The sequence below is a fragment of the Anomaloglossus baeobatrachus genome, chromosome 5, assembly GCF_048569485.1.
Source record: "Anomaloglossus baeobatrachus isolate aAnoBae1 chromosome 5, aAnoBae1.hap1, whole genome shotgun sequence".
NCBI lineage: Eukaryota > Metazoa > Chordata > Amphibia > Anura > Aromobatidae > Anomaloglossus > Anomaloglossus baeobatrachus.
Genome location: NC_134357.1, coordinates 598,337,669 through 598,354,845, shown reverse-complemented (window position 1 = coordinate 598,354,845; position 17,177 = coordinate 598,337,669). Strand labels below are relative to the sequence as shown.

The 17,177-nt window shown below is 55.1% G+C and overlaps 1 protein-coding gene across 1 annotated transcript in view; it reads left to right on the top strand.

The window, feature by feature from the left end:
- SCPEP1 (serine carboxypeptidase 1) overlaps positions 1–17,177 on the top strand; it is a 50,618-nt gene that overhangs the window by 826 nt on the left and 32,615 nt on the right. Inside the window, exon 2 of the mRNA XM_075351533.1 lies at positions 15,251–15,393. Within this exon, the coding sequence (XP_075207648.1) occupies positions 15,251–15,393 (143 nt within the window). The remainder of the gene's footprint in view (positions 1–15,250; positions 15,394–17,177) is intronic.

Below are 17,177 nucleotides of genomic sequence, written 5' to 3'. Positions count from 1 at the left end.
CCCCTCTCCCTCTTGAGTGTGAAGAGTGCCTCCCCCTCTCCCTCTTGAGTGTGAAGAGTCCCGCCCCCTCTCCCTCCCGAGTGTGAAGAGTCCCGCCCCCTCTCCCTCCCGAGTGTGAAGAGTCCCGCCCCCTCTCCCTCCCGAGTGTGAAGAGTCCCGCCCCCTCTCCCTCCCGAGTGTGAAGAGTCCCGCCCCCTCTCCCTCCCGAGTGTGAAGAGTCCCGCCCCCTCTCCCTCCCGAGTGTGAAGAGTCCCGTCCCCTCTCCCCCCCGAGTGTGAAGAGTCCCCCCCTACCGAGTGTGAAGAGTCCCGCCCCCTCTCCCCCCCGAGTGTGAAGAGTCCCCCCCCCTCCCGAGTGTGAAGAGTCCCCCACCCCTGAGTTTTCCCTGCAGCTCACACACACCGCCTCCTCAGCCCGAGAAGTCCGTTGAGTTGTTGCTATAGTAACCAAACAGTCAAATGCAGATGGAAACAGCGGCCTCTTGTGGCTGGTCAGTAACGATGCATACAATGATCAGTAATAAGCGTTTTGCAGCCGTTCACAGTGGGTGAAGGTCACTAATGCACTCTCACCCTCTCACATGCCACCCCACTTGAGGTTGGCGCCCCCCGACACCTCTCCAAATGAACTGCTGCTGAGCGCTGAGGAGGAACAGCCACTGAAGACCTAGTGGTCCTTCTCAGCGGTGGACATCCACCTGCTCTGGGACATTATCTGCTGGGAGACCCGCGGGTGGTATAACACTTTTTCTGGGGGGAAGACCACGGTCATGGGGCTTTCAGCCTGTGGAGGAGCCACTTATTGTACCCCCACATGAGCTCAGGCAGGTCTTCTGGCCAGCGTGCTTTTTGACCATCTGTAGAAGTGTGCGATTGAAGCGTTCACGCTCCTTTGCCGTGCGGAAGATCAGTCGTTGTCCGGGACTGTTCAGTCCCATACAGATGGTATCTCTAGTCGGTACCGATACCGCATGTTTGGTAAGATGATCAGTCATCGAGCAGTGTCCTGACCTGGAGTACCCTGTTAGGAGGTGGACCTCCCACCATTCCCTGCTGCAACTTGTGCAAGGCACCCACCCGATGGGCAAACTTTGGACTGAATCGCCAGTAGTATCCAGCCCGTCCTACAAATGCTTCCACCTCCTGTAGTGTACGCGATGTGGGCCACTTCTGGACGGCCTCCACTTTACTGATGGCTGGTTGCACCCCATCAGGAGTCACCACATGCCCCTAGATATTCTATACGTCTTTGGAACAATTGACAGTTTTTCGGCTTGATCTTGAGCTCATGATCTCGGAGTTATTGCAGGACCTGCCGTAGCTTCTGCAGATGCTCTTCAGACGAGGTCCCGAACACCACCACATCATCCAGGTAGATTAATACGGACTCAAGTTCATGTGGCCAAGGCAATGCTCCATCAGCCGCTGGAAGGTTCCAGGTGCATTTGAGAGGCCACATGGCATCCTGTTGAACTCGTAGTGTCCCATTGGTAGGATGAATGCCGTCTTGGCTCTCTTTTGCAGCCACTGGCACTTTCCAGTACCCACTGGTTAGATCGAGGGTGGAAAAGTACTTAGCGCGTCCCAAAGCAGATAGCGATTCTTCAATCCGGGGGAGGGGATAGCCGTCCCGCATCGTGTTGGCGTTCAATTTTCTGTAGTCAACACAGAACCTGAGGGACCCTTCCTTGCCTACCAGGACCACTTGGGCCACCCAAGGTCTCTGACTCTCTTGGATAACCTGGTTGTCTAACATGCTAGTCACCATATTCTTTACTTCCTGGTTCATCTTCTGAGGAACCTGACGGTAGCGTTCCCGTATAGGGGCTGTGTTCCTGGTTGGGATCTCGTGCTCTGTTACAGTCGTGCACCCGAAATCTTCATCATGACGTGACAAAGCCTCCTGAAGCTCCCACACGGCATCTTCCAGAAGCTTTTGCTGAGCAGGAGTTAGGGTTCCACAGTCCTCCACCATCTGTTCCATTATGACTTGCCCACACCATTCTGCCGTCAGGGTCTCACTTCTGACTGCTTCGACCGTATGGGACCATGATGATCCCTGGAAGGGTCGGAGGGTGAATCCCAGTCTCTTGAGTAGCTCTCCATCAGGCACGTAGACGTTGGCCAGCAACGTACCTCCTGGAATGGTGGCCTCACTTTCCAGCAGGTTCATACTCCGTGTGCAGAATTATTAGGCAGGTTGTATTTTAGACGATTTTTTTATTATTGATCAACAACTATGTTCTCAATCACCCAAAAGACTCATAAATATCAAAGCTTAATATTTTGGCAGTTGGAGGGGTTAATATTTTTGGCAGTTGGAGGGGTCTTTAGATTTGGCTTCTTAGGAGGATCTGTTTGTGCAGTGACTATTACTGTGCAGAATTATTAGGCAACTTCATAAAAACCAAATCTATTCCCATCTCACGTGTTTATTGTCACCAGGTAACCAATATAACTGCACAAAATGTAGAAATAAACATTCCTGACTGCAAAAACAAAACCCAAAAAATGAGTGCCCAATATATATATATATATCTATATCTATATAGCCCCCTTTCTGATGACACTCAGCAGCGACCATCCATAGATTATGTCATTGCTTGATCTGTTTACCATCAACATTGCATGCAGCAGCCACCACAGCCTCCAGACTCCCCAGCCTCCAGACACCACAGCCTCCAGACACCCCAGCCTCCAGACACCACAGCCTCCAGCCACCGCAGCCTCCAGACACCACAGCCTCCAGACTCCACAGCCTACAGACACTGCTCCCAGAGGTGGCCTGTTTTCCCTCCCTGTAGATCTCACATTTTATGAGGGACCACAGGTTCTCTATGGGGTTCAGATCAGGTGAGCAAGCGGGTCATGTCATTATTTTTCATCTTTTAGACCTTTACTGGCTAGCCACGCTGTGGAGTAGTTGGATGCATGTGATGGAGCATTGTCCTGCATGAAAATCATGTTTTTCTTGAACGATAGCGACTTCTTCCTGTACCACTGCTTGAAGAAGTTGTCTTCCAGAAACTGGCAGTAGGTCTGGGAGTTGAGCTTCACTCCATCCTCAACCCGAAAAGGTCCCACAAGTTGATCTTTGCTGATCCCAGCCCATACCAGTCCCCACCTCCACCTTGCTGGCGTCTGAGTCGGAGTGGAGCTCTCTTTACTGATCCAGCCTCTGGCCCATCCATCTGCCCATCAAGAGTCACTCTCATCTCATCAGTCTATAAAACCTGTGAAGAATCTGTCTTCAGATATCTCTTGGCCCAGTCTTGAGGTTTTATCTCATGTTTCTTGGTCAGAGGTGGTGGTTTTCGGCCTTCCTTACCTTGGCCATGTCCCTGAGTATGGCACACCTTGTGCTTTTTGATACTCCAGTAACGTTGCAGCTCTGAAATATGGCCAAACTGGTGGCAAATGGCATCTTGGCAGCTTCACGCTTCATTTTCCCCATTCATGGGCAGTTATTTTGCGGGTTTTTTTGCCCAGCACGCTTCTTGCCACCCTGTTGGCTATTTGCCATGAAACGCTTGATTGTTCGGTGATCACACTTCAGAAGTTTGGCAATTTCAAGACTGCTGCATCCCTCTGCACGACATCTCACAATTGTGGACTTTTCAGAGCCCGTCACATCTCTCTTCTGACCCATTTTGCCAAAGGAAAGGAAGTTGCCTAATAATTAAGCCCCCCTTATATAGGGTGTTGATGTCATTACACCGCACCCCTCCTCATTACAGAGATGCACAGCACCGGATTTACTTAATTGGTAGCTGTCTCTCGGCCTATACAGCGAGGAGTAGGTTGACATGTATAACAAGTATCATGTGATCACAATACTCATCTGCCTAATAATTCTGCACGCAGTGATCACCAGCAGTACACGTGGGGGTCTCCGGATCAGGCCTACAGGACGGGGGTCTCCGGACCCTACAGGACGGCCAGAATTGGCACTTTTTTGTAAGGACTTTCTGGATTGGCCGGTGGGTGGTAGCGCTTTGCCAGTACCATGGGCCCTTTTAGGTGAACAGGCAGTGGTCCAAGTTCCGTAACACATTCATCTCCAAAGTCCCATGCATACCCCTTCTGGGAGAATGATCCACAGGACAACTCCTTTGGTGCCAGCGTCCAGGCCGCATATCTTGATCCTCATCCACACAATCCCCGTCCCGGTCCTCTGCCCATTATTAGCGGCAGTAAAGCGTATGACTCTCCCCTCTTTGGGTTCCATCATTTGGCCGTAGTAGGTCTCAAAGACTTGTAGCGGCTCAAGGGTGCACTCACTAACCAGAGCAGATAGGTGTTTTGGTACTGAAACATAGTGTAGCGTGCACGCGGTCCTGGGCCCCGTACCTGGGTACTATGGTCTCCAGCTGCCATAATAAGAGGCCTGGAGGTCCTCTCCCGGTGACCAGTATCTGCAGAATGAGGACACACGCATCATAGTCCTCCTCTCCCGGTGACCAGTATCTGCAGGATGAGGACACACGCATCATAGTCCTCCTCTCCCGGTGACCAGTACCTGCAGGATGAGGACACACGCATCATAGTCCTCCTCTCCCGGTGACCAGTATCTGCAGGATGAGGACACACGCATCATAGTCCTCCTCTCCCGGTGACCAGTATCTGCAGGATGAGGACACACGCATCATAGTCCTCCTCTCCCGGTGACCAGTATCTGCAGGATGAGGACACACGCATCATAGTCCTCCTCTCCCGGTGACCAGTATCTGCAGGATGAGGACACACGCATCATAGTCCTCCTCTCCCGGTGACCAGTATCTGCAGGATGAGGACACACGCATCATAGTCCTCCTCTCCCGGTGACCAGTATCTGCAGGATGAGGACACACGCATCATAGTCCTCCTCTCCCGGTGACCAGTATCTGCAGGATGAGGACACACGCATCATAGTCCTCCTCTCCCGGTGACCAGTATCTGCAGGATGAGGACACACGCATCATAGTCCTCCTCTCCCGGTGACCAGTACCTGCAGGATGAGGACACACGCATCATAGTCCTCCTCTCCCGGTGACCAGTATCTGCAGGATGAGGACACACGCATCATAGTCCTCCTCTCCCGGTGACCAGTATCTGCAGGATGAGGACACACGCATCATAGTCCTCCTCTCCCGGTGACCAGTATCTGCAGGATGAGGACACACGCATCATAGTCCTCCTCTCCCGGTGACCAGTATCTGCAGGATGAGGACACACGCATCATAGTCCTCCTCTCCCGGTGACCAGTATCTGCAGGATGAGGACACACGCATCATAGTCCTCCTCTCCCGGTGACCAGTATCTGCAGGATGAGGACACACGCATCATAGTCCTCCTCTCCCGGTGACCAGTATCTGCAGGATGAGGACACACGCATCATAGTCCTCCTCTCCCGGTGACCAGTACCTGCAGGATGAGGACACACGCATCATAGTCCTCCTCTCCCGGTGACCAGTATCTGCAGGATGAGGACACACGCATCATAGTCCTCCTCTCCCGGTGACCAGTATCTGCAGGATGAGGACACACGCATCATAGTCCTCCTCTCCCGGTGACCAGTATCTGCAGGATGAGGACACACGCATCATAGTCCTCCTCTCCCGGTGACCAGTACCTGCAGGATGAGGACACACGCATCATAGTCCTCCTCTCCCGGTGACCAGTATCTGCAGGATGAGGACACACGCATCATAGTCCTCCTCTCCCGGTGACCAGTATCTGCAGGATGAGGACACACGCATCATAGTCCTCCTCTCCCGGTGACCAGTATCTGCAGGATGAGGACACACGCATCATAGTCCTCCTCTCCCGGTGACCAGTATCTGCAGGATGAGGACACACGCATCATAGTCCTCCTCTCCCGGTGACCAGTATCTGCAGGATGAGGACACACGCATCATAGTCCTCCTCTCCCGGTGACCAGTATCTGCAGGATGAGGACACACGCATCATAGTCCTCCTCTCCCGGTGACCAGTATCTGCAGGATGAGGACACACGCATCATAGTCCTCCTCTCCCGGTGACCAGTATCTGCAGGATGAGGACACACGCATCATAGTCCTCCTCTCCCGGTGACCAGTATCTGCAGGATGAGGACACACGCATCATAGTCCTCCTCTCCCGGTGACCAGTATCTGCAGGATGAGGACACACGCATCATAGTCCTCCTCTCCCGGTGACCAGTATCTGCAGGATGAGGACACACGCATCATAGTCCTCCTCTCCCGGTGACCAGTATCTGCAGGATGAGGACACACGCATCATAGTCCTCCTCTCCCGGTGACCAGTATCTGCAGGATGAGGACACACGCATCATAGTCCTCCTCTCCCGGTGACCAGTATCTGCAGGATGAGGACACACGCATCATAGTCCTCCTCTCCCGGTGACCAGTATCTGCAGGATGAGGACACACGCATCATAGTCCTCCTCTCCCGGTGACCTGTATCTGCAGGATGAGGACACACGCATCATAGTCCTCCTCTCCCGGTGACCAGTATCTGCAGGATGAGGACACACGCATCATAGTCCTCCTCTCCCGGTGACCAGTATCTGCAGGATGAGGACACACGCATCATAGTCCTCCTCTCCCGGTGACCAGTATCTGCAGGATGAGGACACACGCATCATAGTCCTCCTCTCCCGGTGACCAGTATCTGCAGGATGAGGACACACGCATCATAGTCCTCCTCTCCCGGTGACCAGTATCTGCAGGATGAGGACACACGCATCATAGTCCTCCTCTCCCGGTGACCAGTATCTGCAGGATGAGGACACACGCATCATAGTCCTCCTCTCCCGGTGACCAGTATCTGCAGGATGAGGACACACGCATCATAGTCCTCCTCTCCCGGTGACCAGTACCTGCAGGATGAGGACACACGCATCATAGTCCTCCTCTCCCGGTGACCAGTATCTGCAGGATGAGGACACACGCATCATAGTCCTCCTCTCCCGGTGACCAGTATCTGCAGGATGAGGACACACGCATCATAGTCCTCCTCTCCCGATGACCAGTACCTGCAGGATGAGGACACACGCATCATAGTCCTCCTCTCCCGGTGACCAGTATCTGCAGGATGAGGACACACGCATCATAGTCCTCCTCTCCCGGTGACCAGTATCTGCAGGATGAGGACACACGCATCATAGTCCTCCTCTCCCGGTGACCAGTACCTGCAGGATGAGGACACACGCATCATAGTCCTCCTCTCCCGGTGACCAGTATCTGCAGGATGAGGACACACGCATCATAGTCCTCCTCTCCCGGTGGCCAGTATCTGCAGGATGAGGACACACGCATCATAGTCCTCCTCTCCCGGTGACCAGTATCTGCAGGATGAGGACACACACATCATAGTCCTCCTCTCCCGGTGACCAGTATCTGCAGGATGAGGACACACGCATCATAGTCCTCCTCTCCCGGTGACCAGTATCTGCAGGATGAGGACACACGCATCATAGTCCTCCTCTCCCGGTGACCAGTACCTGCAGGATGAGGACACACGCATCATAGTCCTCCTCTCCCGGTGACCAGTATCTGCAGGATGAGGACACACGCATCATAGTCCTCCTCTCCCGGTGACCAGTATCTGCAGGATGAGGACACACGTATCATAGTCCTCCTCTCCCGGTGGCCAGTATCTGCAGGATGAGGACACACGCATCATAGTCCTCCTCTCCCGGTGACCAGTATCTGCAGGATGAGGACACACACATCATAGTCCTCCTCTCCCGGTGACCAGTATCTGCAGGATGAGGACACACACATCATAGTCCTCCTCTCCCGGTGACCAGTACCTGCAGGATGAGGACACACGTATCATAGTCCTCCTCTCCCGGTGGCCAGTATCTGCAGGATGAGGACACACGCATCATAGTCCTCCTCTCCCGGTGACCAGTATCTGCAGGATGAGGACACACACATCATAGTCCTCCTCTCCCGGTGACCAGTATCTGCAGGATGAGGACACACGCATCATAGTCCTCCTCTCCCGGTGACCAGTATCTGCAGGATGAGGACACACGCATCATAGTCCTCCTCTCCCGGTGACCAGTATCTGCAGGATGAGGACACACGCATCATAGTCCTCCTCTCCCGGTGACCAGTACCTGCAGGATGAGGACACACGCATCATAGTCCTCCTCTCCCGGTGACCAGTATCTGCAGGATGAGGACACACGCATCATAGTCCTCCTCTCCCGGTGACCAGTATCTGCAGGATGAGGACACACGCATCATAGTCCTCCTCTCCCGGTGACCAGTATCTGCAGGATGAGGACACACGCATCATAGTCCTCCTCTCCCGGTGACCAGTATCTGCAGGATGAGGACACACGCATCATAGTCCTCCTCTCCCGGTGACCAGTATCTGCAGGATGAGGACACACGCATCATAGTCCTCCTCTCCCGGTGACCAGTATCTGCAGGATGAGGACACACGCATCATAGTCCTCCTCTCCCGGTGACCAGTATCTGCAGGATGAGGACACACGCATCATAGTCCTCCTCTCCCGGTGACCAGTATCTGCAGGATGAGGACACACGCATCATAGTCCTCCTCTCCCGGTGACCTGTATCTGCAGGATGAGGACACACGCATCATAGTCCTCCTCTCCCGGTGACCAGTATCTGCAGGATGAGGACACACGCATCATAGTCCTCCTCTCCCGGTGACCAGTATCTGCAGGATGAGGACACACGCATCATAGTCCTCCTCTCCCGGTGACCAGTATCTGCAGGATGAGGACACACGCATCATAGTCCTCCTCTCCCGGTGACCAGTATCTGCAGGATGAGGACACACGCATCATAGTCCTCCTCTCCCGGTGACCAGTATCTGCAGGATGAGGACACACGCATCATAGTCCTCCTCTCCCGGTGACCAGTATCTGCAGGATGAGGACACACGCATCATAGTCCTCCTCTCCCGGTGACCAGTATCTGCAGGATGAGGACACACGCATCATAGTCCTCCTCTCCCGGTGACCAGTACCTGCAGGATGAGGACACACGCATCATAGTCCTCCTCTCCCGGTGACCAGTATCTGCAGGATGAGGACACACGCATCATAGTCCTCCTCTCCCGGTGACCAGTATCTGCAGGATGAGGACACACGCATCATAGTCCTCCTCTCCCGGTGACCAGTATCTGCAGGATGAGGACACACGCATCATAGTCCTCCTCTCCCGGTGACCAGTATCTGCAGGATGAGGACACACGCATCATAGTCCTCCTCTCCCGGTGACCAGTATCTGCAGGATGAGGACACACGCATCATAGTCCTCCTCTCCCGGTGACCAGTATCTGCAGGATGAGGACACACGCATCATAGTCCTCCTCTCCCGGTGACCAGTATCTGCAGGATGAGGACACACGCATCATAGTCCTCCTCTCCCGGTGACCAGTATCTGCAGGATGAGGACACACGCATCATAGTCCTCCTCTCCCGGTGACCAGTATCTGCAGGATGAGGACACACGCATCATAGTCCTCCTCTCCCGGTGACCAGTATCTGCAGGATGAGGACACACGCATCATAGTCCTCCTCTCCCGGTGACCAGTATCTGCAGGATGAGGACACACGCATCATAGTCCTCCTCTCCCGGTGACCAGTATCTGCAGGATGAGGACACACGCATCATAGTCCTCCTCTCCCGGTGACCAGTATCTGCAGGATGAGGACACACGCATCATAGTCCTCCTCTCCCGGTGACCAGTATCTGCAGGATGAGGACACACGCATCATAGTCCTCCTCTCCCGGTGACCAGTATCTGCAGGATGAGGACACACGCATCATAGTCCTCCTCTCCCGGTGACCAGTATCTGCAGGATGAGGACACACGCATCATAGTCCTCCTCTCCCGGTGACCAGTATCTGCAGGATGAGGACACACGCATCATAGTCCTCCTCTCCCGGTGACCAGTATCTGCAGGATGAGGACACACGCATCATAGTCCTCCTCTCCCGGTGACCAGTATCTGCAGGATGAGGACACACGCATCATAGTCCTCCTCTCCCGGTGACCAGTATCTGCAGGATGAGGACACACGCATCATAGTCCTCCTCTCCCGGTGACCAGTATCTGCAGGATGAGGACACACGCATCATAGTCCTCCTCTCCCGGTGACCAGTATCTGCAGGATGAGGACACACGCATCATAGTCCTCCTCTCCCGGTGACCAGTATCTGCAGGATGAGGACACACGCATCATAGTCCTCCTCTCCCGGTGACCAGTATCTGCAGGATGAGGACACACGCATCATAGTCCTCCTCTCCCGGTGACCAGTATCTGCAGGATGTGGACACACGCATCATAGTCCTCCTCTCCCGGTGACCAGTATCTGCAGGATGAGGACACACGCATCATAGTCCTCCTCTCCCGGTGACCAGTATCTGCAGGATGAGGACACACGCATCATCGTCCTCCTCTCCCGGTGACCAGTATCTGCAGGATTAGGACACACGCATCATAGTCCTCCTCTCCCGGTGACCAGTATCTGCAGGATGAGGACACACGCATCATAGTCCTCCTCTCCCGGTGACCAGTATCTGCAGGATGAGGACACACGCATCATAGTCCTCCTCTCCCGGTGACCAGTATCTGCAGGATGAGGACACACGCATCATAGTCCTCCTCTCCCGGTGACCAGTATCTGCAGGATGAGGACACACGCATCATAGTCCTCCTCTCCCGGTGACCAGTATCTGCAGGATGAGGACACACGCATCATAGTCCTCCTCTCCCGGTGACCAGTATCTGCAGGATGAGGACACACGCATCATAGTCCTCCTCTCCCGATGACCAGTACCTGCAGGATGAGGACACACGCATCATAGTCCTCCTCTCCCGGTGACCAGTACCTGCAGGATGAGGACACACGCATCATAGTCCTCCTCTCCCGGTGACCAGTATCTGCAGGATGAGGACACACGCATCATAGTCCTCCTCTCCCGGTGACCAGTATCTGCAGGATGAGGACACACGCATCATAGTCCTCCTCTCCCGGTGACCAGTATCTGCAGGATGAGGACACACGCATCATAGTCCTCCTCTCCCGGTGACCAGTATCTGCAGGATGAGGACACACGCATCATAGTCCTCCTCTCCCGGTGACCAGTATCTGCAGGATGAGGACACACGCATCATAGTCCTCCTCTCCCGGTGACCAGTACCTGCAGGATGAGGACACACGCATCATAGTCCTCCTCTCCCGGTGACCAGTACCTGCAGGATGAGGACACACGCATCATAGTCCTCCTCTCCCGGTGACCAGTATCTGCAGGATGAGGACACACGCATCATAGTCCTCCTCTCCCGGTGACCAGTATCTGCAGGATGAGGACACACGCATCATAGTCCTCCTCTCCCGGTGACCAGTACCTGCAGGATGAGGACACACGCATCATAGTCCTCCTCTCCCGGTGACCAGTGCCTGCAGGATGAGGACACACGCATCATAGTCCTCCTCTCCCGGTGGCCAGTATCTGCAGGATGAGGACACACGCATCATAGTCCTCCTCTCCCGGTGACCAGTACCTGCAGGATGAGGACACACGCATCATAGTCCTCCTCTCCCGGTGACCAGTACCTGCAGGATGAGGACACACGCATCATAGTCCTCCTCTCCCGGTGACCAGTATCTGCAGGATGAGGACACACGCATCATAGTCCTCCTCTCCCGGTGACCAGTATCTGCAGGATGAGGACACACGCATCATAGTCCTCCTCTCCCGGTGACCAGTATCTGCAGGATGAGGACACACGCATCATAGTCCTCCTCACTGAACTCAAGCACGAGTCTTCTCCCAACTCACTTAAGTGTTTCTGTGGCGGCTCCTTTCCGTTACGCACACCTCTCGCTTTCCCTGCAGCTCACACACACCGCCTCCTCAGCCCGAGAAGTCCGTTCAGATGTTGCTATAGTAACCAAACAGTCAAATGCAGATGCAAAACAGCGGCCTCTTGTGGCTGGTCAGTAACGATGCATACAATGAACAGTAAATAAGCTCCTCCTCCTCCTCCTCCTCTATGCAGTGATGGCTCCCAGCCTCCTCCTCTATGCAGTGATGGCTCCCAGCCTCCTCATCCTCCTCTATGCAGTGATGGCTCCCAGCCTCCTCCTCCTCCTCTATGCAGTGATGGCTCCCAGCCTCCTCCTCCTCCTCTATCCAGTGTTGGCTCCCAGCCTCCTCCTCCTCCTCTATGCAGTGATGGCTCCCAGCCTCCTCCTCCTTCTCTATGCAGTGTTGGCTCCCAGCCTCCTCCTCCTCCTCTATGCACTGATGGCTCCCAGCCTCCTCCTCTATGCAGTGATGGCTCCCAGCCTCCTCCTCCTCCTCTATGCAGCGATGGCTCCCAGCCTCCTCCTCCTTCTCTATGCAGTGATGGCTCCCAGCCTCCTCCTCCTTCTCTATGCAGTGTTGGCTCCCAGCCTCCTCCTCCTCCTCTATGCAGTGATGGCTCCCAGCCTCCTCCTCTATGCAGCGATGGCTCCCAGCCTCCTCCTCCTCCTCTATGCAGTGATGGCTCCCAGCCTCCTCCTCCTTCTCTATGCAGTGTTGGCTCCCAGCCTCCTCCTCCTTCTCTATGCAGTGATGGCTCCCAGCCTCCTCCTCTATGCAGTGATGGCTCCCAGCCTCCTCCTCTATGCAGTGATGGCTCCCAGCCTCCTCCTCCTCCTCTATGCAGCGATGGCTCCCAGCCTCCTCCTCCTCCTCTATGCACTGATGGCTCCCAGCCTCCTCCTCTATGCAGTGATGGCTCCCAGCCTCCTCCTCCTCCTCTATGCAGCGATGGCTCCCAGCCTCCTCCTCTATGCAGTGATGGCTCCCAGCCTCCTCCTCCTCCTCTATGCAGTGATGGCTCCCAGCCTCCTCCTCCTCCTCTATGCAGCGATGGCTCCCAGCCTCCTCCTCCTCCTCTATGCAGTGATGGCTCCCAGCCGCCTCCTCCTCTATGCAGTGATGGCTCCCAGCCTCCTCCTCCTCCTCTATGCAGCGATGGCTCCCAGCCTCCTCCTCCTCCTCTATGCAGCGATGGCTCCCAGCCTCCTCCTCCTCCTCTATGCAGTGATGGCTCCCAGCCTCCTCTCCTCCTCCTCTATGCAGTGATGGCTCCCAGCCTCCTCCTCCTCCTCTATGCAGTGATGGCTCCCAGCCTCCTCCTCTATGCAGTGATGGCTCCCAGCCTCCTCCTCTATGCAGTGATGGCTCCCAGCCTCCTCCTCTATGCAGCGATGGCTCCCAGCCTCCTCCTCCTCGTCTATGCAGCGATGGCTCCCAGCCTCCTCTCCTCCTCCTCTTTGCAGTGATGACTCCCAGCCTCCTCCTCCTCCTCCTCCTCCTCTATGCATTGATGGCTCCCAGCCTCCTCCTCTATGCAGTGATGGCTCCCAGCCTCCGTCTCCTCCTCTATGCAGTGATGGCTCCCAGCCTCCTCCTCCTCCTCTATGCAGCGATGGCTCCCAGCCTCCTCTCCTCCTCCTCTATGCAGTGATGGCTCCCAGCCTCCTCCTCTATGCAGTGATGGCTCCCAGCCTCCGTCTCCTCCTCTATGCAGTGATGGCTCCCAGCCTCCTCCTCCTCCTCCTCCTCTATGCAGTGATGGCTCCCAGCCTCCGTCTCCTCCTCTATGCAGTGATGGCTCCCAGCCTCCTCCTCCTCCTCTATGCAGTGATGGCTCCCAGCCTCCTTCTCTATGCAGTGATGGCTCCCAGCCTCCTCCTCCTCCTCCTCTATGCAGTGATGGCTCCCAGCCTCCTCCTCCTCTATGCAGTGATGGCTCCCAGCCTCCGTCTCCTCCTCTATGCAGTGATGGCTCCCAGCCTCCTCCTCCTCCTCTATGCAGCGATGGCTCCCAGCCTCCTCCTCTATGCAGTGATGGCTCCCAGCCTCCTCATCCTCCTCTATGCAGTGATGGCTCCCAGCCTCCGTCTCCTCCTCTATGCAGTGATGGCTTCCAGCCTCCGTCTCCTCCTCTATGCAGTGATGGCTCCCAGCCTCCTCCTCTATGCAGTGATGGCTCCCAGCCTCCTCCTCCTCCTCTATGCAGTGATGGCTCCCAGCCTCCTCCTCCTCCTCTATGCAGTGATGGCTCCCAGCCTCCGTCTCCTCCTCTATGCAGCGATGGCTCCCAGCCTCCTCCTCTATGCAGCGATGGCTCCCAGCCTCCTCTCCTCCTCCTCTATGCAGTGATGGCTCCCAGCCTCCTCCTCTATGCAGTGATGGCTCCCAGCCTCCGTCTCCTCCTCTATGCAGCGATGGCTCCCAGCCTCCTTCTCTATGCAGTGATGGATCCCAGCCTCCTCCTCCTCCTCCTCTATGCACTGATGGCTCCCAGCCTCCGTCTCCTCCTCTATGCAGTGATGGCTCCTGGCCTCCTCCTCCTCCTCTATGCAGCGATGGCTCCCAGCCTCCTCCTCCTCCTCTATGCAGTGTTGGCTCCCAGCCTCCTCCTCCTCCTCCTCTATGCAGTGATGGCTCCCAGCCTCCTCCTCCTCCTCTATGCAGTGATGGCTCCCAGCCTCCGTCTCCTCCTCTATGCAGCGATGGCTCCCAGCCTCCTCCTCTATGCAGTGATGGCTCCCAGCCTCCGTCTCCTCCTCTATGCAGCGATGGCTCCCAGCCTCCTCCTCTATGCACTGATGGCTCCCAGCCTCCGTCTCCTCCTCTATGCAGTGATGGCTCCTGGCCTCCTCCTCCTCCTTTATGCAGCGATGGCTCCCAGCCTCCTCCTCCTCCTCTATGCAGTGTTGGCTCCCAGCCTCCTCCTCCTCCTCCTCTATGCAGTGATGGCTCCCAGCCTCCTCCTCCTCCTCTATGCAGTGATGGCTCCCAGCCTCCGTCTCCTCCTCTATGCAGCGATGGCTCCCAGCCTCCTCCTCTATGCAGTGATGGCTCCCAGCCTCCGTCTCCTCCTCTATGCAGCGATGGCTCCCAGCCTCCTCCTCTATGCAGTGATGGCTCCTGGCCTCCTCCTCCTCCTCTATGCAGTGATGGCTCCTGGCCTCCTCCTCCTCCTCTATGCAGCGATGGCTCCCAGCCTCCTCCTCCTCCTCTATGCAGTGTTGGCTCCCAGCCTCCTCCTCCTCCTCCTCTATGCAGTGATGGCTCCTGGCCTCCTTTTCTTGCGTTATTTCGTACTTTCTCCCCTAGAGCTGAGGGGGGGGTATTTTTACCCCTGATTTGGTGATATCCGGTATTTTTTGCCCCCCTCGCCCCATAATCCGACCTTCTCTTTTCTCTGTTAGGCCGTCCAGTGAGGATGACTGAGGCTATGGAGGACTGGGGCTATGTGACGGTCAGACAAGATGCCCACATGTTCTGGTGGCTCTACTACGCCAACCACCCCACCAAGAACTACACAGAGGTGCCCCTGGTCATGTGGCTGCAGGTAGGAACATCGCTGGCCTCTATGGCCTCTCTTGTCATGGGACTCCGTCCTCCTCAGGCTCCCCCTCTTTCCCTCCTTTAGGCTCCCGCATCTTTCTTTCTTTCCCTCCTTTGGGCTCCCTCGTCTTTCTTTCTTTCTTTCCCTCCTTTGGGCTCCCCCGTCTTTCTTTCGTTCTTTCTTTCCCTTTTTTGGGCTCCCCCGTCTTTCTTTCGTTCTTTCTTTCCCTTTTTTGGGCTCCCCTGTCTTTCTTTCTTTCTTTCTTTCTAACCCTTCTTTGGGCTCCCCTGTTTTTCTTTCTTTCTTTCTTTCTTTCTTTCTTACCCTCCTTTGGGCTCCCCTGTCTTTCTTTCTTTCTTTCTAACCCTTCTTTGGGCTCCCCTGTTTTTCTTTCTTTCTTTCTTACCCTCCTTTGGGCTCCCCTGTCTTTCTTTCTTTCTTTTTTACCCTCCTTTGGGCTCCCCGTCTTTCTTTCTTACCCTCCTTTGGGCTCCCCCTCTTTCTTTGCCTCCTTTAGCCCCTCGGGCTCCTCTCTTTCCCTTCTTTGGGCCCCCCTCTTTCTTTCCCTCATTTAGCCCCTCGGATTTTTCTCTTTCCCTCCTTTTGCCCCTTGGGCTCCCTCTCTTTTCCTCCTTTGGGCTCCCTCTCCTTCTTTCCTTCCTTTAGCCCCTCAGGCTCCTCTTTCCCTCCTCTGGGCTCCCCGTCTTTCTTTCTTACCCTCCTTTGGGCTCCCCGTCTTTCTTTCTTTCCCTCCTTTGGGCTCCCTTGTCTTTCTTTCTTTCCCTCCTTTGGGCTCCCCCGTCTTTCTTTCGTTCTTTCTTTCCCTTTTTTGGGCTCCCCGTCTTTCTTTCTTACCCTCCTCTGGGTTCCCCTGTCTTTCTTTCTTACCCTCCTTTGGGTTCCCCGTCTCTCTTTCTTTCCCTCCTCTGGGTTCCCCTGTCTTTCTTTCTTACCCTCCTTTGGGCTCCCCGTCTTTCTTTCTTTCCCTCCTCTGGGTTCCCCTGTCTTTCTTTCTTACCCTCCTTTGGGCTCCCCGTCTTTCTTTCTTTCCCTCCTTTGGGCTCCCTTGTCTTTCTTTCTTTCCCTCCTTTGGGCTCCCCCGTCTTTCTTTCGTTCTTTCTTTCCCTTTTTTGGGCTCCCCGTCTTTCTTTCTTTCTTTCCCTCCTTTGGGCTCCCCATCTTTCTTTCCTTCCTTTAATCTCCCCCGTCTTTCTTTCGTTCCTTTGATCTCCCCCGTCTTTCTTTCTTTCTTTCCCTTTTTTGGGCTCCCCAGTCTTTCTTTCTTTCTTTCTTACCCTCCTTTGGGCTCCCCGTCTTTCTTTCCTTCCTTTGATCTCCCCCGTCTTTCTTTCTTTCTTTCCCTCCTTTGGGCTCCCCCGTCTTTCTTTCGTTCTTTCTTTCCCTTTTTTGGGCTCCCCTGTCTTTCTTTCTTTCTTTCTTTCTTACCCTCCTTTGGGCTCCCCTGTTTTTCTTTCTTTCTTTCTTACCCTCCTTTGGGCTCCCCTGTCTTTCTTTCTTTCTTTCTTACCCTCCTTTGGGCTCCCCGTCTTTCTTTCTTACCCTCCTTTGGGCTCCCCCTCTTTCTTTGCCTCCTTTAGCCCCTCGGGCGCCTCTCTTTCCCTTCTTTGGGCCCCCCTCTTTCTTTCCCTCATTTAGCCCCTCGGATTTTTCTCTTTCCCTCCTTTTGCCCCTTGGGCTCCCTCTCTTTTCCTCCTTTGGGCTCCCTCTCCTTCTTTCCTTCCTTTAGCCCCTCAGGCTCCTCTTTCCCTCCTTTGGGCTCCCCCATC